This window comes from Moschus berezovskii, chromosome 18 (genome assembly GCF_049115385.1).
Source record: "Moschus berezovskii isolate FMDL1 chromosome 18, NW_MosBer_1.0, whole genome shotgun sequence".
In the NCBI taxonomy this organism is placed as follows: domain Eukaryota; kingdom Metazoa; phylum Chordata; class Mammalia; order Artiodactyla; family Moschidae; genus Moschus; species Moschus berezovskii.
In genome coordinates this window covers 37,699,046-37,722,627 of record NC_142477.1, presented here as the reverse complement: position 1 = coordinate 37,722,627, position 23,582 = coordinate 37,699,046, and the positions used below count along the sequence as shown (strand labels likewise).

Sequence of the window (23,582 nt, the reverse complement as noted above, 5' to 3'; positions counted from 1 at the left end):
TAACCTCACCCAGGTCAGAGAGCTGAATGATGGAGCCTGATTTAAAATCCAGACAGCCTGCCTTCAGAGAGTAAGCTACCTTGCATATGAAGGGCACATTCTGGAATTAGAGAGACCTACGATCACATCCCAGCTCTTCCTCCTCCTGGGTAATTTAACTTTAACATTATCTGTACTCAGTTCCACTATATGTAAAATGAGACTCTGGGGACCTGCCTGCTGGCCAGGTCCCCCATATGTATTCTCAAATTCCTCAAAGTCAGAATCCCTGTTACAGAGTGAAAGGCAGTACATTTTTAAAATATGACAGATCTGGGTTCAAATCTTACCACACTTAGCGGCTAGATGATTTTAAACAAGATACTCAAATTTTCTGAGTACCAGTTTCAACAGCTGAACATGAAAGATAAAAATACCTACCAAATAGGGTTATTTATGAGTCAGAAATAGTATATGTATTTTATAACACCAGGGGATTGGAATAAGTTCTACATTGCAGTTATTATTAATGTTTTTATGGTTTCTGAACATTTGAAGAAATATTCAAAAAAGATCTTCACGACCCAGATAATCACAATCGTGTAATCACTCACCTAGAGCCAGACATCCTGGAGTGCGAAGTCAAGTGGGCCTTAGTAAGCATCACTATGAACAAAGCTAGTGGAAGTGATGGAATTCCAGTTGAGCTATTTCAAATCCTAAAAGATGATGCTGTGAAAGTGCTGCACTAAATAAATATGCCTGCAAATTTGGAAAACTTGGACTGGAAAAGGTCAGTCTTCATTCCAATGCCATAGAAAGGCAATGCCAAAGAATGCTCAAACTACCACACAACTGAACTCATTTCACACGCTAGCAAAGTAATGCTCAAAATTCTCCAAGCGATGCTTCAACAGTATGTGAACTGAGAACTTCCAAATGTTCCAGCTGGATTTAGGAAAGGCAGAGGAACCAGAAATCAAATTGCCAATATCTGCTGGATCATCAAAAAAGCAAGAGAATTCTAGAAAAACATCTGCTTTATTGACTATGCCAAGCCTTTGACTGTGTGGATCACAATAAACTGTGGAAAATTCTGTAAGAGATGGGAATACCAGACCACCTGACTGCCTCTTGAGAAACCTGTATGCAGGTCAGGAAGCAACAGTTAGAACTGGACATGGAATAACAGACTGGCTCCAAATTGGAAAGAAGTATGTCAAGGCTGTATATTGTCACCTTGCTTATTTAACTTATATGCAGAGTACGTCATGAGAAACGCTGGGCTGGAAGAAGCACAAGCTGGAATCAAGATTGCTGGGAGAAATATTAATAACCTCAGATATGCAGATAACACCACACTTATGGCAGAAAGTGAAGAGGAACTAAAAAACCTCTTGAAGAAAGTGAAAAAGGAGAGTGAAAAAGTTGGCTTAAAACTCAACATTCAGAAAACAAAGATCATGGCATCTGGTCCCATCACTTCATGGCAAATAGATAGGGAAACAGTGAGAGATTTTATTTTTGGGGGCTCCCAAATCACCGCAGATGGTGACTGTAGCCACAAAATTAAAAGGTGCTTGGTCCTTGGAAGAAAAGTTATAACCAACCTAGACAGCATATTAAAAAGCAGAGACATTACTTTGCCAAGAAAGATCCATCTAGTCAAAGCTATGGTTTTTCCAGTAGTCATGTATGGATGTGAGAGTTGGACTATAAAGAAAGCTGAGCACTGAAGAATTGATGCTTTTGAACTGTAGTGTTGGAGAAGACTCTTGCAAGTCCCTTGGACTGCAAGGAGATCCAACCAGTCCATCCTAAAGAAAATCAGTCCTGAATATTCATTGAAAAGACTGATGCTGAAGCTGAAACTCCAATACTTTGGCCACGTGATGCAAAGAACTGACTCATTTGAAAAGGCCCTGATGCTGGGAAAGATGGAAGGCCAGAAAAGGGGAAGACAGAGGATGAGATGGTTGAGTGGCATCACTGACTCAATGGATAAGAGTTTGAGTAAACTCCAGGAGCTGGTGATGGACAGGGAGGTGTGGCATGCTGCAGTCCATGGGTTCACAGAGTCGGACACGACTGAGTGACTGAACTGAATTGATGGTTACTGACTAAGAAGACATACTTTCACTTACACCAGTGGGCAGGGGGCAGAGTTCCCCATATCCCCTCCTACCATGGGCATCTCTGAGAGAGGCTAGAAAACGTGCTGTCCTGGGTAAGATGAAACATGAGACAGTCTTCTGCTGGGCCTCCTTTAGGTGTGGCTCTGACTGAGGTAGATGGGGACAAGACGGGCTGCATGAATTCTCTGTGCCCAGCTGGTCCCCCGCCTGGCCAACCTGATGAGAAAGTACTGTGAATCACCTCCAGTGAAATGCAATCAGAATCCTAACTCTCACCCCATAATGACACCCTTCTTCGTTAAAGGGCTCTAAGGGGAAAGCACATGGCCTTTAGAATCACACTTGCTTGGATCTAAACCTCCAAGACTTACATGAATTTAAGTTCCTTTACAGAATATCAGGCTCCTTCTGGCAAATGAGAGCTATCATGTAGCGTGTTTGTGAGGATTAGATGCTTTATGCATAGGACCTAGTTCAATTTCAGGGATTTAACACACACTCAACAAAAGAGAACAGTTCAGGATCAACATCATTCTGAAATGAACCAACAGCAGTGATATGCCAAGGATAAATAGAGAGGCAGGTTGGCACAAAACACAGTCTTTGGCTGTAATTTTAAACATTTTTTAAAACGAATCTGAAGAGGTTCTTAAATTGTTACTTTTGGAGACAACTATTAATATTTTCTGCTCCCCACGTAACTTGCCTTATGCTTAGGGACTTAGATTTTATATATTCAGCAAGAAAAATAAGTTTAATGTATTCACTTACTTTGTCATAAACCTAATTTGTATCTATCACGCTGTTAGCTGAGACAGTCTTGTGGGATTTGGTTATAACACTCAGCATTGAAGAAGATATAAATACTAAATATTATTTCAGCAGACCCCTATAGCTTTGGGTTCGAAAGACTACTAGAAATTGGCCAGGTACCTCCAGGGTAGAATTTGACCTCATTCAAAGTACAGGTTGGCATTTTGCCTAACTAACAAGAATAATAGAGGTGAATCACCCCAAATAAATGAATCTGGGAGAGGCCATGCTATCTGTATATCCACACTGAGGACTTGGTTGATGATCAGAACCAGAACTCACCTCTGCATTAGGGTCAGGAGGTTTTTTGTGTCTCTGCTTTTACTGTGCTCATCTCCATATAAGAGGATTTGGATCATCAGACACTGCAGGCAGGTTGAGAAACATAATAGGTTAAAGAGAATCAGATAGCAAGCACCTTAACTATAAAGCAAACTCAGGAGCGCACAAGCAGAACTGAGATGTCACAGGTGTACATTTCAAAAGGCTGAACTTTCCTCCTGGTTCCCTACCAAGGAGGAAGGAGTCTGAATTGAAGGCTCTGACCCCCCTGAGCTTCTCCCTTCAGCTTTGCTGAAGCTTCCACTACCATCCGTGGCTATGGATAATCAAAATAACAGGCCTGAAAATTGACAGCACGCCTATCTAAAACCCAGAGTGGTCTCCACCAGAATTACAACTGTGGTTTCCATCAGGATTTTCCAAATAGCTATAACCAAATGGATGGATATAAACGAAATCAGTATATGAGTCCCAAATTTGCATTGTATTCTTATGCTACATAACTTTACCCTTAAGCAGTTTTCCACTGTAAACTTAACTGCTGATCTATCTGTCCAATCAAGATGGAATTGCAGGCACCGGATTTACCCTCCCAAATGAAACAATCAAAAAAGAAAAAGTAGACAAAATATATTTGAAACGATCTTCAAGACAGTGAACATCGGGCAACAAAAGAGTGTTCTTGAGAGAGGGAAAACAAGTGAAGTAAATCCTAGGACTTCCCCAGATTACTACTGTGAGAGCCTCTCCAAGCTTTGATGCAGGGAAGTGGAGCTCAGCAAGCGCCCTGAGTTGAGGATAGGGAGCTCAGACTCTCAGAAGATTCTTAGGGCAGAATAACAGAGGAGAGACAGCTGCACAGAAAAAGAATATCTGTATCTGCAATACATCCCCTTCAAATATAGCTGACCCACAGTCTGGGAACCTGCAGGTATAGCAGGGCTGACTCTACTACACCATTTTATACTAGAGACATGAGCATCTGCAGACTTTGGTGTTGGCAAAGAGGGGAGCTGGGGAGTCCTAGAACCAATCCCCCACAGACACAGAGGGACAACTGTATTCAGGAGAGTTCTGATTAGCACAGACATGTAAAAACTGCCCAAGGCTTGAGAAAAGAATCATCTGCAGGTCCCAGAGGTAACAGCGCAGTGTTTACCCACAGCCAGGTACAATGCCTGTTCCCACCAGCCAAACTGGAAAGCCACACTGTCGTGGAGCACTGGGTGAGCTACTCAGAGGTACTGAGGCTTTTGCTTCAGTAATGGGGGATAAGTAGCCCTTGACTAAATGAGCCCTTATCCCATCTAACAAATCTTAAAAGCAAGACCTAAAAGGACCAAACTCCAATGCAACTGAATTTCACAACAAAGTAATCTGAGTTCCAGAACAAAGTTCAAGAATACTGACAGGAACACAAAAATATCCAATACTCAACAATGTAAAATACACCCTGTCTGGATCCAAACAAAGATTCAGGTTGAATCCCTATTCCAAGTGGAGGGCAGAGCCTTCATTGCTAGGTAAGATCTAGCTAGGGCTCTCCTTTCATTGATTTTGTGTGAAACATGGTAAGCAAAACCTTACAATGTGGTCTTTTATGATGCAGAAAAGTTATCTTCAATGATTTCTTTAATTACTGCTTCTACTTCAAGTATTGATATTACAATCTCTCTTCAGAAATACATTAGAATTCTTTGGCTAAAGAAGATTAAAAATACAGATTCTGGACACCAGTCTTAGAATATCTGATTTAATAGTCTGGGGTGGGACTCAGGAATCTGTTTTCTGTTTCATTTTTATTTTGTTTTACAAATTTGTTTTGTTCTGTTGCAATCCTAGATTTGGGGAATATTGCTCAACAACACTCAGCATGTTAAGATTCTCTTCAATATTTTCAATCCAGATTGAATTGTTTCAAATTTCTTGTTTTCCTGAAATTCCTTAATTCACCCTTAAAATTTTAATTTCATCTCATCTTTTGGCCTCAAACTGTGATCCATTCATTTTAAAGTTTTTCTTACAGGTTTATGATCCCATGACAGAGCTGCCAGCCATGTGTTTATCCTTCCCTTGAAGAAGCTGCTGTGACCTTATATTTTCATCGGGTTTTCCTTTTCTCTTATGACCTTCAAAATTAAGTCCCCTTTCTTCTGTTACTTACTATTTTAATATGTATTTTCTGATTACATTTAGTTAACCTGAAAGGAGATAAAATGTATCCAGTCCTGACATTTGGCAATATACATGTGTGAAGTGCTTTTGACTCTGCCCTGGAGAAAGGAAAGGCTACCCACTCCAGTATCCTGGCCTGGAGAATTCCACGGACTATATACTCCATGGGGTTGCAAAGAGTCGGACATGACTGAGTGACTTTCACTTTCACTTTTGTGAATATTAGTTGATTTATACTAACTTTTCCTCTGACATTGAACAAATCTGGGTTTTAAGTAGAGACATCACTACCAATCCTACTAAGTCTAAAGCTTGTTCTGTTAGTACGCTGACGGGTTGAACAACTGTTAGTCACACCTCTTGCCACATCCTCTGCTAGGGAATAAACTTCTAGGATACTAGGAATTAGGACGTGAGTAAGGATGGCTGTACAAAATGTTCCTTGTTCTAACACAACCTCGAGTGCTTCCTCAAGACTTTGCTACTGACACACCAAGATTTCAGGATTAGAGTGTTACTCTTTTAAGACTCTGGTCCAGGCATGGACACAATAAAAGCTTCTGTAGTCATATTCTTCCTCAGCACATCTAACAATGTGGAGAATATTCAAAAGAGAACATTTTACTTAAAAAAAAAAAGAAAAGAAAAAGAAGGAAGAAGGAAGGCGAGAGAAAAGGAAGCGAAGGGAAAACACACACACACACACACACACACACACACACACACTTCCCCTCACATTGTGCTTACAGGCTTGGGGGCAAATGTAACAAAACTAGCCACACACACACACACACACACACACTTCCCCTCACATTGTGCTTACACACACACACACACACACACACACTTCCCCTCACATTGTGCTTACAGGCTTGGGGGCAAATGTAACAAAACTAGCCACACACACACACACACACACACACACACACACACTTCCCCTCACATTGTGCTTACACACACACACACACACACTTCCCCTCACATTGTGCTTACAGGCTTGGGGGCAAATGTAACAAAACTAGCCACACACACACACACACACACACACACACTTCCCCTCACATTGTGCTTACACACACACACACACACACTTCCCCTCACATTGTGCTTACACACACACACACACACACACACACACACACATTCCCCTCACATGGGGCAAATGTAACAAAACTAGCCAGTTTACCTTCCTTAGCAGCTGAAGTGCCTTTCTGAGCTCTCCTTTGGCAAAGCAGATCTTGCCCATGTTATAAAATGTTTCAGCCACTTTTTCACTACAGTCACCATAGCTGATGACCTGAGATCTCAGTGAAGCCTTTAGCAGTCTATAAGCCTCCTAGGGGATAAAAAAATGCATACATACTTTTAATTCGCCTGGCAATTCTGAAGGCGCATGCTGGTTGTATTCTTCTCTATGGAAGGCATCCTACCCCACCATGGCATAACCCACCAGGATCAGTCAGTCGGTTGTGATATGTCATCTAGGTAATGTTTCCATGAAGAGTTGAAGTTCCAAGCTTATACTTAATTATAGTAGTTAATTCACATGGACAATGTTATTTCATCTTTATGACTACCCTACAACAGAGAAATGTTATTACACTCTTTTCTAGATGAAGGAATGGAAACTAGTAAAGGCAAAGGGCCTTGGCTCACACAGCCTACAGTTAGCAGTGTCAAGATTCAAACCAGCCAGTCTGATTTCCATAGCTTTTGCTTTTTTTTTTTAAGATTTTTTTCAATGGGGACAATTTTAAAGTCTTTATTGAATTTGTTACAATATTGTTTCTGTTTTTAAGTGTTGGTTTCTTGGCCACAAGGCATGAGGGATCGACCAGGCACCCCCTGCAATAGAAGGAGAAGTCTTAACCACTGGACCACCAGGAAGTCCCAAGCCCTTGCTCTTTTTTTTTTTAATGACTTTTAAAAAAAGTTTTCAAACCTTCAGAAAACCTGAAAGAAACGTAGAATAAATATACAAAATATTTTCACCCAGATTCACCAACTGGCTATCATTTTGCAATGTTTGCTTTATTGCACTCTTTTAAAAAATTATATATGCGTGTGTAATAGACAATATTTTATATAATCAATACATATATAAATATACACACATATATTTTTGTTGAAAATAAATTGTACTCAATATACTAAGATGGTGTCAACAATTCCATTTTGAAAGGAGTTTTTTCTCCTGTTTTCAAGCCTGAGATGATACTCTCAGCCTGGAAGATGGCAGTTCTGGCTAGTGGATCCTGTTTATTTTTTATCAGTGGCAGTTTAAACCTCTATTTGAAAAAAAAAAAAATGTTATTCTTCAGTTCAGTTCAGTTGCTCAGTCGTGTCCGACTCTCCGTGACCCCATGAATCACAGCACACCAGGCCTCCCTGTCCATCACCAACTCCCGGAGTTCACTCAAACTCATGTCCACAGAGTCGGTGATGCCATCCAGCCATCTCATTCTCTATCGTCCCCTTCTCCTCCCGCCCCCAACCTTTCCTAGCATCAGAGTCTTTTCCAGTGAGTCAACTTCAAAGGAACATAATTCCTAAATCTTCTGAGTTTCTGTTATGGTCCTCTAGAACAAGCTAAGGGTTTCATCTCAGGCTTGAAGAGTGGGAGAAAAAGCTCCTTTTAAAATGGAATTATCCCCGATGGTCTAGTAGCTAGAATTCCTGGTTTTCATCCAGGCTGCTGCTGCTGCTGCTGCTAAGTCGCTTCAGACGTGTCCGACTGTGCGACCCCATAGACGGCAGCCGACCAGGCTCTGCTGTCCCTGGGATTCTCCAGGCAAGAACACTGGAGTGGGTTGCCATTTCCTTCTCCAATGTGTGAAAGTGAAAAGTGAAAGTGAAGTCGCTCAGTCGTGTCCGACTAGTAGCAACCCCATGGACTGCAGCCCACCAGGCTCCTCTGTCCATGCGATTTTCTAGGCAAGAGTACTGGAGTGGGGTGCCATTGCCTTCTCCATTCATCCAGGCTACCCATGTTCAATTCCTAGGCAGGGAACAAAGATCTCTCTTCAGGACTGCTCACTGCTGTCTCCCTGAGATCAGTTTCTTTGGGGCTTCGGTTTCAGGTGGCACTAGCGATAAAGAACCCACCTGCCAATGCAGGAGATGTAGGAGACTCGGGTTCAGTCCCTGGGTCGGGAAGATCCCCTGGAGGAAGGCATGGCAACCCACTCTAGTATTCTTGCCTGGAGAATCCCGTGGACAGAGGAGCCTGGTGGGCTATAGTCCATAGGGTTGCAAAGAGTCGGACACCAAAGTCGGACTGAAGCGACTTGGCACATACGCACATCCCACAGTAGGTGTGTTATGAAATTCAGCAAAGTAATTCCAGTTACTGAGCACCTACTATGTACCAGTTACTATTTCAGGCACTGAGGACACAGCAGGGAACAAAACAAAAACCCTTGCCCTCATGGAGCTAGTTTCCTAGTAGTAAAGGTGATCTGTCCACAGTCCTGCCTGTGGTTTAGATTCAGAGCCACCTGGCACTTAAATGCTTTTGTACCTCTCTCTAGGAGATTGGTACATGTGGTTAGAAGCAGAGGGCTGTTAGGCAATGATATTGGTGTCTTATCACAAAGTCATGATGTTCACTGTGTCAGAACCTAACAAGAATAAGCTATGAGATTCTGACCAAGTGCCTTCACACCATGGAAGCTAAATTAAAATATTAGATACATCTGTGGCTTTGCTAGCTCATATTAATCTTCTGAACCAACAGAAAATGCCAAGGGCATTGTAAAAATAATAAAAAAAACATTGCAAATCATCACCATGTTTTTTGCCTCTACGAGTGGCAATTAATAGAACTAAAGAAAATGTCATCATTTATAAATTAAAAAAGCTTTTTCTTCATTCCTCGAAAAAAAAACAAAAACTTTCCTATTATGTGCATAGAACCCTCCTCTTAAACTGGTTGTCACATGGCCAACAAGATTATGTTAGATCTATACTGTTTCTTCACATGCCTGAGGAAGAATGAAGAGTTGACTTCGTCAGATCAAAGTCACGTGGTATCTCATGACAAAGAAAGGTCTTCACTGCCTTCATGCTAAAATCAGTACATAAAGTTCAGGTCCAACACTTTTGAGTAAGAGTTTAGACTCATGGGACTTCTAAGAAAAAAAAGTCAGTGATCAAAAGCTTCTTTTGATGGCTATAACTCTTTTTTAATGTGAAAACAAAAGTTTGGTCAATAAAGAGCTGAAGACCAGAAACTGAAATGGAAATAATATATCAAGAGTAAAAAAAAAAAAAAACTTAGCTATATCTAAAGATGAAAGCCCATTTTGACTTAAAATATGAAATTTACAGGACTAGAGATTATATGTGTCCTGGATTTGAAGGGGCTCATATTTCAAGATACAGGAAAAATACTCCTTTTAAAAAAAACTAATATTGCAACATGAACCAGCCCTATTTTTATTCCTGGCATTACCCGAGCCTCCTCTGAGCTTCCGTTTCTGAATGTTGTTGCTCAGTCCCTCTGTCACGTCTAACTCTTTGAGACCGCATGAACTGCAGCATGCCAGGCTTCCTTGTCCTTCACCATCTCCTGGAGCTTGCTCAAACTCATGTCCATTAAGTCGGTGATGCTATGCAACCATCTTGTCCTCTGTTATCACCTCCTCCTACTGCCTTCAAGCTTTCCAGCATCAAGGTCTTTTCTAATGTCAGTTCTTCACATCAGGCAGCCAAAGTAATGGAGCTTCAGCATCAGTCCTTCCAGTGAATATTCAGGACTGATTTCCTTTATTTTTTTTTTTGTAATTAATTTATTTTTTTATTGGAGGCATATTATTTTACAATATTATATTGGTTGGTTTTGCCATACATTGACATGAATTCGCCCCGGGTTTACATAAGTTCCCCCTCCTGAACCCCCCTCCCACCTCCCTCCTCCCTTTATCCTCCCTCTGGGTCATCCCCACATGCCAGCCCCGAGCAGCCTATAACATGCATTGACCCTGAACTAGTGATTCATTTCACATATGACAACATACGTGTTTCAATGCCATTCTCCCAAATCATCCCACCCTCACCCTCTCCCACAGAGTCCCAAAGACTGATCTATACATCTGTGTCTCTTTTGCTGTCTCGTATACAGGGTTATCATTTGCATCTTTCTAAATTCCATATATATGCGTTAGTATGCTGTATTGGTGTTTTTCTTTCTGGCTTACTTCACTCTGTATAATAGGCTCCAGTTTCATCCACCTCATTAGAACTGATTCAAATGTATTCTTTTTAATGGCTGAGTAATACTCCATTGTGTATACGTACCAAAGCTTTCTTATCCATTCGTCTGCAGATGGACATCTAGGTTGCTTCCATGTCCTGGCTATTATAAACAGTGCTGCAATGAACATTGGAGTACATGTGTCTCTTTCAATTCTGGTTTCCTCGGTGTGTATGCCCAGGAGTGCGATTGCTGGATCATATGGCAGTTCTATTTCCAGTTTTTTGAGGAATCTCCACACTGTTCTCCATAGTGGCTGTACTAGTTTGCATTCCCACCAACAGTGTAAGGGGGTTCCTTTCTCTCCACATCCTCTCCAGCATTTATTGCATGTAGACTTTTGGATAGCAGCCATTCTGACAGGTGTGAAATGGTATCTCATTGTGGTTTTGATTTGCATCTCTCTGATTATGAGGGATGTTGAGCATTTTTTCATGTGTTTGTTAGCCATCTGTATGTCTTCTTTGGAGAAATGTCTGTTTAGTTCTTTGGCCCATTTTTTGATTGGGTCATTTATTTTTCTGGAATTGAGCTGCAGGAGCTGCTTGTATATTTTGGAGATTAATCCTTTATCAGTTGCTTCATTTGCTATTATTTTCTCCCATTCTGAAGGCTGTCTTTTCACCTTGCTTATAGTTTCCTTTGCTGTGCAGAAGCTTTTGATTTTAATTAGGTCCCATTGTTTATTTTTGCTTTTATTTCCAATATTCTGGGAGGTGGGTCATGGAGGATCCTGCTGTGATTTATGTCGGAGAGTGTTTCGCCTACATTCTCCTCTAGGAGTTTTATAGTTTCTGGTCTTACATTTAGCTCTCTAATCCATTTTGAGTTTATTTTTGTGTATGGTGTTAGGAAGTGTTCTAGTTTCATTCTTTTACAAGTGGCTGACCAGTTTTCCCAGCACCACTTGTTAAAGAGACTGTCTTTTCTCCATTTTATATTCTTGCCTCCTTTGTCAAAGATGAGGTGTCCATAGGTGCGTGGATTTATCTCTAGGCTTTCTATTTTGTTCCACTGATCTATATTTCTGTCTTTATGCCAGTACCATACTGTCTTGATGACTGTGGCTTTGTAGTAGAGCCTGAAGTCCGGCAGGTTAATTCCCCCAGTTCCATTTTTCTTCCTCAAGATTGCTTTGGCTATTCGAGGTTTTTTGTATTTCCATACAAATTGTGAGATTATTTGTTCTAGTTCTGTGAAAAATATCGTTGGTAGCTTGATAGGGATTGCATTGAATGTATAAATTACTTTGGGTAGTATACTCATTTTTACAATACTTATTCTTCCAATCCATGAGCATGGTATATTTCTCCATCTATTAGTGTCCTCTTTGATTGCTTTCAGTAGTGTTTTATAGTTTTCTGATTTCCTTTAGGACTGACTGGTTTGATCTCCGTGCAGTCCAAGGGACTCTCAAGAGTCTTCTCCAACACCACAGTTCAAAAGCATCAACTCTTCAGCACTCAGCTTTCCTTATGGTCCAACTCTCACATCCGTACATGATTACTGGAAAAACCATAACTTTGACCTGACGGACCTTTGTTGGCAAAGTAATGTCTCTGCTTTTCAATAAGCTGTCTAGGTTGGTCATAGCTTTCCTTCCAAGGAGCAAGTGTCTTTTAAATTCATGGCTGCAGTCACCATCTGCAGTGATTTTGGAGCCCAAGAAAATAAAGTCTGTCACTGTTTCCATTGTTTGCCCATCTATTTGCCATGAAATGATGGGATGGGGTGCCATAATCTTAGTTTTGTGAATGTTGAGTTTTAAGCCAGCTTTTTCACTCTCCTCTTTCACTTTCATTAGGAGGCTCTTTAGTTCCTCTTTGCTTTCTTCCATAAGGGTAGTGTCAACTGCATATCTGAGGTTATTGATGTTTCTCCCGGCAATCTTGATTCCAGCTTGTGTTTCATCCAGCCCAGCATTTCACATGATGTACTCTGTATATAAGTTAAATAAGAAGGGTGACAATATACAGCTTTGACATACTCCTTTCCCAATTTGGAACAAGTCTGTTGTTTCATGTCTAGTTCTAATGGTTGCTTCTTGACCTGCATACAGTTTTATCAGGAGGCAGGTAAGGTGGTCAGATATTCTCATCTCTTGAAGAATTTCTACAGTTTGATCCACAACAATAAGGAATTCATGATCTGAGCCACAGTCAGCTCCTGGTCTTGTTTTTGCTGACTGTATAGAGCTTCTCCATCTTTGGCTGCAAAGAATATAATCAGTCTGTTTTTGGTGTTGACCATCTGGTGATGTCCATGTGTAGAGTCTTCTCTTGTGTTGTTGGAAGAGGGTGTTTGCTATGATCAGTGAGTTCTCTTGGCAAAACTCTGTCAGCCTTTGCTCTGCTTCATTTTGTACTCCAAGGCCAAATTTGCCTATTACTCCAGGTATCTCTTGACTTCCTACTTTTGCATTCTAGTCCCCTATGATGAAAAGGACATCTTTTTTTGGTGTTAGTTCTAGAAGGTCTTGTAGGTCTTCATCAGTTCAGTTCAGTTCAGTTCAGTTGTTCAGTCATGTCTGACTCTTTGTTACCCACGGACCACAGCATGCCAAGCCTCCCTGTCCATCACCAACTCCAGGAGTTTACCCAAACTCATGTCTATCAAGTCAGTGATGCCATCCAACCATCTCATCCTCTGTCATCCCCTTCTCCTTCTGCCCCCAATCCCTCCCAGCATCAGAGTCTTTTCCAGTGAGTCAACTCTTCGCATGAGGTGGCCAAAGTATTGCAGTTTCAGCTTTAGCATCAGTCCTTCCAATGAACACCCAGGGCTGATCTCCTTTAGAATGGACTGGTTGGATCTCCTTGCAGTCCAAGGGACTCTCAAGAGTCTTCTCCAACATGACAGATCAAAAGCATCAATTCTTCCGTGCTCAGCTCAGTAGGTCTTCATAGAACCATTCAACTTCAGCTTCTTCAGCATTAGTGGTTGGGGCATAGACTTGGATTACTGTGATGTTGAATGATTTGCCTTGGAGACAGAGATCATATTGTCATTTTTGAGACTGCACCCAAGTACTGCATTTTGGACTCTTCTGTTGACTATGAAGGCTACTCCATTTCTTCCAAATGGATTCTTGCCCACAGTAGTAGATATAATGGTCATCTGAATTAAATTCATCCGTTCCAGTCCATTTTAGTTCACTGAGTCCTAAAATGTCAATGTTCACTCTTGCCATCTTCTGTTTGACCACTTCCAATTTGCCTTGATTCATGGCCCTAACATTCCACGGTCCTATGCAATATTGTTCTTTACAGCATCAGACTTTTTGAATTATGAAATGAAAAAGGCTGCCTCAATCAAACAAACAATCTAGCAATTACATTTGTGAGTTGATAATATTTACCCGCTTTTCCCCATTTTGAACAAGCCATTTGCAAAATTCTTCAACAGTTGTCAGTGTTTCATAATCCTCTGGGCCCAATGTTGTTTGATATGCAGTGATGCTTTTCATAAAATACATCCCAACAGCATCTGCATAAAAGGGAAACAATTATTTAAGGCAATATGCTAACCTTTACAACTGTCTAATTTCAAATTTGGCTCAATCAATTAAACATTTTCATGCTTAAAGCCCATAGCTGTCCTCTTTCCAGGACTCATAAAAGCTTCAAACAATCTGAGATATAGTTTGATGGCATCAAATGAAGTTCTAATTTTATTTTTTTGATGAAATGCATGGATTTTCTATAGGAAAAGAAAGCTTATGCCTGAACAGTCTTATCCTAAGACCTAAAATAACCACAAATTAAACTCTCATGTGCAATGAAAGACTATATTTTTAGTTAAAGTCTTACAGAGATTGCTGGTTATTGGGGTTCCTGTTGAGGGTATGTGTGTGGAGAGAGTGAGTTTTGATTTTAAAAGAATTTTAAATTTACAGTTGTTATTATTTAAAAATTTACTTCCAATGATGTCTTTTATTCCAAACATAACAGATATTTTTGTAATCAATCTAGAAAATGCAGAGAAGCAAAAGGAAAATGAAAATTATCTCCATACACATCACCTGGGAACAGGCACTAACATTTTTTAGCCACTGTATTAAGGCGTAAGCCGTGTAACACACATTCACCCGATATAGTAATACAGTCTCTAATAGTTATGTAACCATGAAAAATGATGTGATCACACAATATGTAGACTTTTCAGCCTGATTCTTTCATGTAGCATGCTGTTTTGAGGTTCATCCATGTTGTTGCATGAATTAGTACTTCACTCCTTTTTCTCAATGAGTATTTTTCTATCATATGGATATATGACATTTTGTTTACACATTCACAAGCTGACGAATATTTGTGTATGTGAATACAGTCTACTGTATTTACCCCCATACTTATCAGTTCCAATTCCATTCCTTTCTGTGGATGACTTGCCATCTGCTGTCATTTTCTTTCAGCCTGAGGGTTTCCTTTAGTGTTGCTTTTAGGGCAAGGCTGCTACCAATAAATCCTGATTTTGTTTATCCAGAAATGTCTTTATCTCACCTTCATTTCTGAAGGAGAGTTTTGTGGGATGTACAATTCTGGGCTGAGTTTTACTGCACTATTTTCCACTGCCTTCTAGCCTTAATTTATCTGATGAAAAATCAACCATTAATCATATTACTGTTCTCCTGTAGATAGCTGTTTTTCCATTGCTGCTTTTAAGGTTTTCTGTCATTCAACAGTTTGACTACATGTGCAATTGTGGTTTTATTTGTGCTTACCTTACTTGGCACTGAGACTTTCAGATCTGTGGGATAACATTTTTATCAAACTCGGGAACATCGGGGCCATGATTTCTTTAGACGATTTTCTGCCTTATTCTTTCTCCTCTCCTTATGGAGCTCCCATTACATGAGTGTGTGTACCCCTGCTGTTGTTGCATAGATCTCTTATGCTCTCACTTCTCTTCAGTATCTCCTATTGCTATTCTTCTGATTGGATCATCTCTGCTGCTGCTGCTAAGTTGCTTCAGTCGTGTCCAACTCTGTGAGACCCCATAGACGGCAGGCCACCAGGCTTCCCCTCCCTGGGATTCTCCAGGCAAGAACACTGGAGTGGGTTGTCATCATCTCTAGTGACCTGCTTTTGAGCTATCTCTATCTTTTCTGCTATCTCAAAGTTGATGTCGAGACCATTAACACATTTTTTATTAAGTTATTATATCTTAAAACTCCAGAATTTCCATTTTAGCTGGTTTTTTTTAAAAAAGTTTATATTTCTCTATAAAAATACAAAGATTTCATATTTACTAAGTAATTTTCATAATATTTTCTTTTAATTCTTTGAACTGTTTCCTTTAATTCCTTCAACATATTTACAATAGCTGCTTTGAAATCTTTGCTAAATCCAACATCTAGCCCACTTAAGAGTCAATTTCTATTGACTGCTCTTTTTCTGAGTCATGGGTTTCTGCCTCTCTGTATTCTTCTTTTTGTTGTTGTTGTTGACAGTTCTATACTTTAGATAAATTAAAGGAGTAATCACAGATTCTGATACATCTTTGTGGGGTTTTGTTTATTAGGTAAACTATACAATCTCTCTCCCCCATGGTGTTGGAAGGCTAATGTCTTTGCTATGGTGTTATCTGTGTGTGCTTGGTTTTTATTTTTGATTAATAAACCTTTTAGAGCAGTTTTACATTCACAGAAAAATTAAGTGGAAGATAGAGATTTCAAGTATAATTTTGTCCCCAAGTAAGCACTTATGATGGCTAATTTTATGTGTCAACTTGACTGGACTAAGGGATCCCAGATAAGCTGGTAAATAATTATTTCTGGTGTGTCTGTGAAGGTATTTCTGGAAGATACTAGCATCTAAATTAGTATACTGAGTAAAGAGCTACCTTATTAACATGGGCTTTCCTGGTAGCTCAGCTGGTAAAGTATCCTCCTGCAATGCAGGAGACTCCAGTTTGACTCCTGGGTTGGGAAGACCCGCTGGAGAAGGGATAGGCTACCCACTCCAGTGTTCTTGGGCTTCCCTGGTGGCTCAGCTAGTAAAGAATTCACCTGCAATGAGGGAGACCTGGGTTTGATCCATGGGTTGGGAAGATCCCCTGGAGAAGGGAATGGCTACCCACTCCAGTATTCCGGCCTGGAGAATTCCATGGACTATATAGTCCATGGGGTCGCAAAGAGTTAGTCATGACTGAGTGACTTTCACTTATCAACATAGACAAGAATTATCAAATCTGTTGAGGGTCTGAATAGAATCAAAACAAGCAAACGAAGGGTGACTCTCGCTTTCTTTTCTTGAACTGTGAAATACATCTACTCCAGCCCTTTGAGCCTTTGGATTCCAAGACTTACATCAGAGGTCCCCACATCCCCCAGTTCTCAGGCCTTTATCCTCATACTGGAATTTACACCGTTAGCTTCCCTAGTTCTCAGGCCTTCAGAGTAGGACTAAATGATGCCATCAGCTTTCCCCGCTCTTCAGTTTATACATGGCAGAGTGTGGTACTTCTCATCCTCCGTAACTACATATGAGACAATTTCTATAATAAAGCTCCTCTTATATATCTGTCTATATGTACTGCTGGTTATGCTTCTCTGGAGAACCTAATAGATTTTGGTACCAATAACAGACTCCACTCCCCAAGGACAACTTGATCATGGCCACTGCTGAGTGCCCAGTATGCCAGCACAGAGTGATACGATGTGCGTACATGGTCAGTCATGTCTGACTCTTTGCAACTCCATGGACTGTAGCCTGCCAGGCTCCTCTGTCCATGAAATTTTCCAGGCAAGAATACTGGAGTGGGTTGTCATTTCCTTCTCCAGGAGATCTTCCTGACCCAGGGATCAAAGCCTCATCTCGTGCGTCTCCTGCACTGGCAAGTGGATTCTTTACCACTGCGCCACCTGGAACCAATGCTGAATTCCCAATATGGCACCACTTTCCAGGTGACCAGTCATTTACCTGGTAGCAGGTTCATTACTTTGGGCCACTCCCATCATGGAAGGGCCAGTGTTTTGTCCTTACTGGAACAGATACCTACTCTGGATGCAGATGTGCACTTCCTGCACGCAGTGCTTCTGCCAAAACTACCATCTGGGGACTTAGAGAATGCCTTATTCACCATTATGATATTCCACACAATATTGCTTCATATCAAGGACATTACTTCACAGCAAAGGAGGTATGACACTGGACCCAGGTTTGTGGAAATCGCCACTTTAGGATAGTTAGTGAAATCGCTCAGTCATATCTGATTCTTTGTGACCCCATGGATTATACAGTCCATGGAATCATCCGGGCCAGAACCCTGGAGTGGATAGCCTTTCCCAACTCCAGAGGATCTTCTCAATCCACAAATCGAACCCAGGTCTCCTACATTGCTGGAGGATTCTTTACCAGCTGAGCTACGAGAAGTCCAAGAACACTGGAGTGGGTAGCCTATCCCTTCTCCAGCAGATCTTCCCGACCCAGGAATCTAACCAGTGTCTCCTGCATTGCAGGTGGATTCTTTACCAACTGAGCTATCAGGGAAGCCCTTAGGATAAAGCAGCTAGCTTGATAAAATAGTGGAATGTCTTTTGAAGACTCTGTTACAGTGTCAACTAGGTGGCAATACTTTGCAAGGCTGGGTCAAGCTTCTCCAGAAGGCTGTATATTCTTTGACTCAGCATCCAGTATATGGTGCTGTTTCTCCAATAGTCAGGATTCACAGGTCTAGGAATCAAGGGATGGAAATGTGAGTACCATCACTGATCATTATCCCTATGACCCACTAACAAAATTTTTGCTTCCTGTTACCATAACTGTATGTTCTGCTGACCTAAAGGTCTTAGGTCTAGAGGGATGAATGCATTCATTAGGAAATACAATAATTCCACTGAACTGGAAGTTGAGTCCGCCACCTGGTCATTTGGGTTCAGTGCTTTTGCTGAGGGCCTAGGTTTGATCCCCAGTTGGGATCAAGCTGTTGAGCCCAGCCAAAAAAAATCTACTAGAATTTTGATTGTAATTGACTTAAATTCATAAACTGATTTGGGAAGACTTGACAGGCTTCCCTGATTGCTCAGTTAGTAAAGAATTCGCCTGCAATACAGGAGACCCCGGTTCAGTTCCTAGGTTGGGAAGATCTGCTAGAGAAGGGATAGGCTACCCATTCCAGTGTTCTTGGGCTTCCCTTGTAGCTCAACTGGTAAAGAATCCGCCTGCAATGAGGGAGACCTGGGCTTGATCCCTGGGTTGGGAAGATCCCCTGGAGAAGGGAAAGGCACCCACTCCAGTATTCTGGCCTGGAGAATTCCATGGGCTGTATAGTCCATGGGGTTGCAAAGAGTCAGACATGACTGAGCGACTTTCACTTTGACATTTTTACTACTATGAGTCTTCCAATCCAAGAACACAATGTGTCTCCATTTATTTAGGTTATTGTGAAGTCTTTGATCAGGATATTGTAGTTTGAAGCACACAAATCCTGTGTATATTTTGCTAGATTTATACTTAAGTGTTTTATTCAGGAAGTAGGGTTCTCATTCAGTTCAGTTCAGTCGCTTAGTTGTGTCTAACTCTTTGCGACCCCATGAACTGCAGCACACCAGGTCTCCCTGTCCATCACCAACTCCCGGAGTTCACCCAAACCCATGTCCGTCAGGTCAGTGATGCTATCCAGCTATCTCATCCTCTGTCGTCCCCTTCTCCTCCTGCCCTCAATCTTTCCCAGCATCAGGGTCTTTTCAAATGAGTCAGCTCTTCGCATCAGGTAAATGATATTTTTAAAAATTTTGGTTTCCAGTTGTACACTGCTAATATAGAAATGTGTGTTGATCTTATATCCTATGACCATGCCAAGCTTAAACTCACTTGTTAGTTCTAGGAGATTTGTAAGTTCCTTGGAACTGTAAATGCCTTGGTGAGTCATGCTGTTGAAGAATAGAGACCACCTTATTTCTTCTAAGTCATGTGTCTTTTTCTTGCCTGTTACACTGGCTGACACTTCCAGGACTAGGTTGAATAAGAGTAGTAAGTGAACATCTTGCCCTTGTCCGTGATCTCAGACGAAAGCATACAGTCTTACCAAGGAACGTTGATGTTGGCCGTAGGCCTTGAGTACAGGCCTTTTGTCAGACTGAGGAAGTTCCCTTTCTATCATGAAAGGATACTGAATGTTGTCACTTGCTTTTTCAGCATCAGTTGATAAGATTATGTGCTTTTTGTCTTTGGATTGTTGATACGGTCAGTCAGTTCAGTTGTGTCCTACTCTTTCCGACCCCATGAACTGCAGCACTCCAGCCTTCCCTGTCCATCACCAACTCCCGGAGCTTGCTCAAAATTGAGTTGGTGATGCCATGCAACCATCTTATCCTCTGTTGTCCCCTTCTGCTCCTGCCTTCAATCTTTCCCAGCATCAGGGTCTTTCCCAATGAATCAATTCTCCACATCAGGTGCCCAAAGTATTGGAGTTTCAGCTGCAGCATCAGTCCTTCCAATGAATATTCAGGACTGATTTCTATTAGGATTTAGTTGATGTGGTAGAATACATTGATTCAGGTTTGAATACTGAACCAGCCTAACATTCTCAAAGGAAAAAAACCTCACTTGATCATTGTGTATTATTCTTTTTTATATATTGCTATACAGATGGGAATACCAGACCACCTGACCTGCCTCTTGAGAAACCTATATGTAGGTCAGGAAGCAACAGTTAGAACTGTACATAGAACAATAGACTGGTTCCAAATAGGAAAAGGAGTACATCAAGGCTGTATATTGTCACCTTACTTATTTAACTTATATGCAGAGTACATCATGAGGAACACTGGGCTGGAAGAAGCACAAGCTGGAATCAAGATTGCCAGGAGAAATATCAATAACCTCAGATATGCAGATGACACCACCCTTATGGCACAAAGTGAAGAGGAACTAAAGAGTCTCTTGATGAAAGTGAAAGAGGAGAGTGAGAAAGTTGGCTTAAAGCTCAACATTCAGAAAACTAAGATCATGGCATCTGGTCCCATCACTTCATGGGAAATAGATGGGGAAACAGTGCAAACAGTGTCAGACTTTATTTTTTGGGCTCCAAAATCACTGCAGATGCTGACTGCAGCCATGAAATTAAAAGACGCTTACTCCTTGGAAGGAAAGTTATGACCAACCTAGACAGCATATTAAAAAAGCAGAGACATTACTTTGCCAACCAAGGTCCGTTTAGTCAAGGCTATGGTTTTTCCAGTGGTCATGTATGGATGGGAGAGTTGGACTGTGAAGAAAGCTAAGCGCTGAAGAATTGATGCTTTTGAAGTGTCGTGCTGGAGAAGACTCTTGAGAGTCCCTTGGACTGCAAGGAGATCCAACCAGTCCGTTCTAAAGGAGATCAGTCCTGGGTGTTCATTGGAAGGACTGATGCTAAAGCTGAAGCTCCAATACTTTGGCCACCTCATGCGAAGAGTTGACTCACTGGAAAAGACTCTGATGCTGGGAGGGATTGGGGGCAGGAGGAGAAGGGGACGACAGAGAATGAGATGGCTGGATGGCATCACCGACTCAATGGACATGAGTTTGAGTGAACTCCAGGAGTTGGTGATGGACAGGGAGGCCTGGCGTGCTGTGATTCATGGGGTTGCTAAGAGTCGGACACGACTGAGCGACTGAACTGAACTGATACATTTTGTTGAGTTTTTTTTTTTTTACATCTATGTGCATGAAAAGTATTGGTCTAGTTATTTTGGTTTTGTTTTTTCTTCTAATGTCTTTGTCTGATTTTGGTATCAGGGAGACACTGGCCTCACAAAATGAGTTGGGCAGTATTCCTTCTTCCTTAGCTTTCTGGAGAAGATTATATAGGATGGGTGCTATTTCTTCTTCAGATGTTAAGCAGAATTACCTAGTGAAATCATCTGCGCTTGGAGCTTTCTTTCTTAGAAAGTTAACTACAAACTCTTTAAAAAACATAACTAGGGCCTATTTGGATATCTATTCATCTTGGTTGAGTTTTTTACTTTATTTACGGTTTTTCATGATAGGCCCAATTCTTAGATCTTTTTAAAATTAAACTTATCAGTCTATTCTTTTCTGGTATATCTTTGTATGCTCAGAGAATTCTTTTCTCCAATTTTTAATTTTAGTATATTTTATTCTAGTACTGAACTTTCTTCTGGCTAATTTATATTTTTCAGTTCTGATGTAAAATATATTAATCCATCTGGAATTTAGAGGATGCTAGGAGTTGAAGATTTTCTTTAGTTAAAAATTAGTATGCTAAGGAAAGAAGACGACAGTCTTGGAATCTCCCAACTCTATAATCATAGATTTTTCTCATTAAAAACAAAACTTACATATTCACAAACAGATTAAACTTCTTAATAACCATGAAGACTGTTTTTAAAAAATCAAATATATACATGGAGCACAAATACTGTGAGTATACAAACACAAGGACATTTTTTAAAAGGAGCAAGGTAATTAGCTAGAAAACACAGAATAAGAATCCTCAATGAACAGTCATGCTAAAGAAACCAATGTATTAGCCTCCAATAAAATAAATAAATAAATAAAAAAGTTATCTGATGAGAAGGCAAAAAAAAAAATCCAAATAACTTCTGAAAACTAAAAAAAAAAAAGTTCATTTAATAACACAGGGAAATACAAGAATAGAAAATAATATCATCCCCCCTCATCACACACATGAGCGTGTGCGTGCGCACACACACACACACTCCCTTTCTCTCTCACATATGTAACTGTCAAATAATGTCCACCAAAATGGATTATTTTTATAAGCACAGAAAATACTATTTTTTTTAAAAAAAAGATTATTTTTAAAAGCACAGCATTTAAAAAAATATTTACATTTTTTATAAATCTCAAATTCCTCCTGATGAACCACTGAATCCGTTAGTGTCCACTAACTGGATAAAGCCAGGTGAGCATGGGACTGTCCTTCCTTACCAGTTCCTCCAAGTCTCTCTCAAAGCTACCCACCATGGAAAGGATGTCACTGCCTGAGAAGGACTACTGCTGAAGGATGGGTTCATGACTCAGCTTTCCTCTAGAACCCCCAGTACCTCACTTCCGAATAGAAGTTGAGAAAATTCTAGCCGCTACAAACATTCGTTCTCATAAGGCAGAGAGAGTCAAGGAGGTTGAGAGTACAGGAGGATGAGGAGAGGAGCCAATGTTTCTCTTTTATCACTGGATTTCCTAATTAACTGACAGATCTCAGGCCATGTTCACTGCGTGTAAGATTCTCTACTTTTTATGCAGGTAAATTTTGGTGAGATTCTAAGGGAATAAAGGAAATAGAAATCAGATGATCTTACTGGTTTTGATGTTCCAGCTAATTTGGGGAGATATTATTGTGTCTAAATCCATGTGTAAATGACTCTACAAAATTGTATCTAGTCTTATCTTTCTATCACAGACATGAAAAGCTATTTACCATCTGTCCATATTGATAGATATACTTATTCCGTTTGGCAGTGTGCGTCCCTCCTATGAGTGGGAAATGATAATATCTGCAGAATCACCTCTTCTACCTACCCTTGTGTTGGACCTCTCCAGACATGGCATAAGCCTTGGCTAGTAACACGCTCGCCTCTGCAGCTTGGGGGCTGACTTCCGTGTACAAAGAGACACAGATAGAATGGGCCTGGAATACAGAAAATCGTGAGAAGGGTAAGTACCCAAATGGCAGTGTTTCACTATGGATTTTATAGTAGCTCCCACAGAAGTGCTAGTTGATTGACAGCTGATGTTTATTTAATCATGGAGTTACCTACCTGAGAGAGGAGTTTGAGTCCCAGATCTGCTACTTCCTCTCTGTGATTCTTGAGCAAGTAATTTTACTTTCATATGTAGAAAGAATATATACTTTGCATTGATTAGGGTTTGAAAGTGAAAGTCGCTCAGCTGTGTCTGACTCTTTGTGACCCCATGGACTAACAGTCCATGGAATTCTCCAGGCCAGAATACTGGAGTATTTCCCCTTTCCCTTTT

General features: G+C 40.7%; 1 protein-coding gene across 3 annotated transcripts in view; it reads right to left on the bottom strand.

Annotated features, from left to right (window-relative positions):
- TTC23L (tetratricopeptide repeat domain 23 like) overlaps nt 1-23,582 on the bottom strand; it is a 56,356-nt gene that overhangs the window by 8,228 nt on the left and 24,546 nt on the right. For 2 of the 3 annotated variants that reach the window (XR_016035231.1, XR_016035232.1), the window contains exons 8-12: nt 23,127-23,235; nt 13,997-14,124; nt 6,571-6,720; nt 3,210-3,292; nt 2,165-2,330 (exon numbers count right to left, since the gene is read on the bottom strand). Coding sequence is in view for 1 of the 3 variants with exons in the window: in XM_055422193.2 (XP_055278168.2) it covers nt 3,210-3,292; nt 6,571-6,720; nt 13,997-14,124; nt 23,127-23,235 (470 nt within the window). In the remaining 2 variants the exon portion in view is untranslated. The remainder of the gene's footprint in view (nt 1-2,164; nt 2,331-3,209; nt 3,293-6,570; nt 6,721-13,996; nt 14,125-23,126; nt 23,236-23,582) is intronic. The other variant, XM_055422193.2, reaches the window with a different exon arrangement.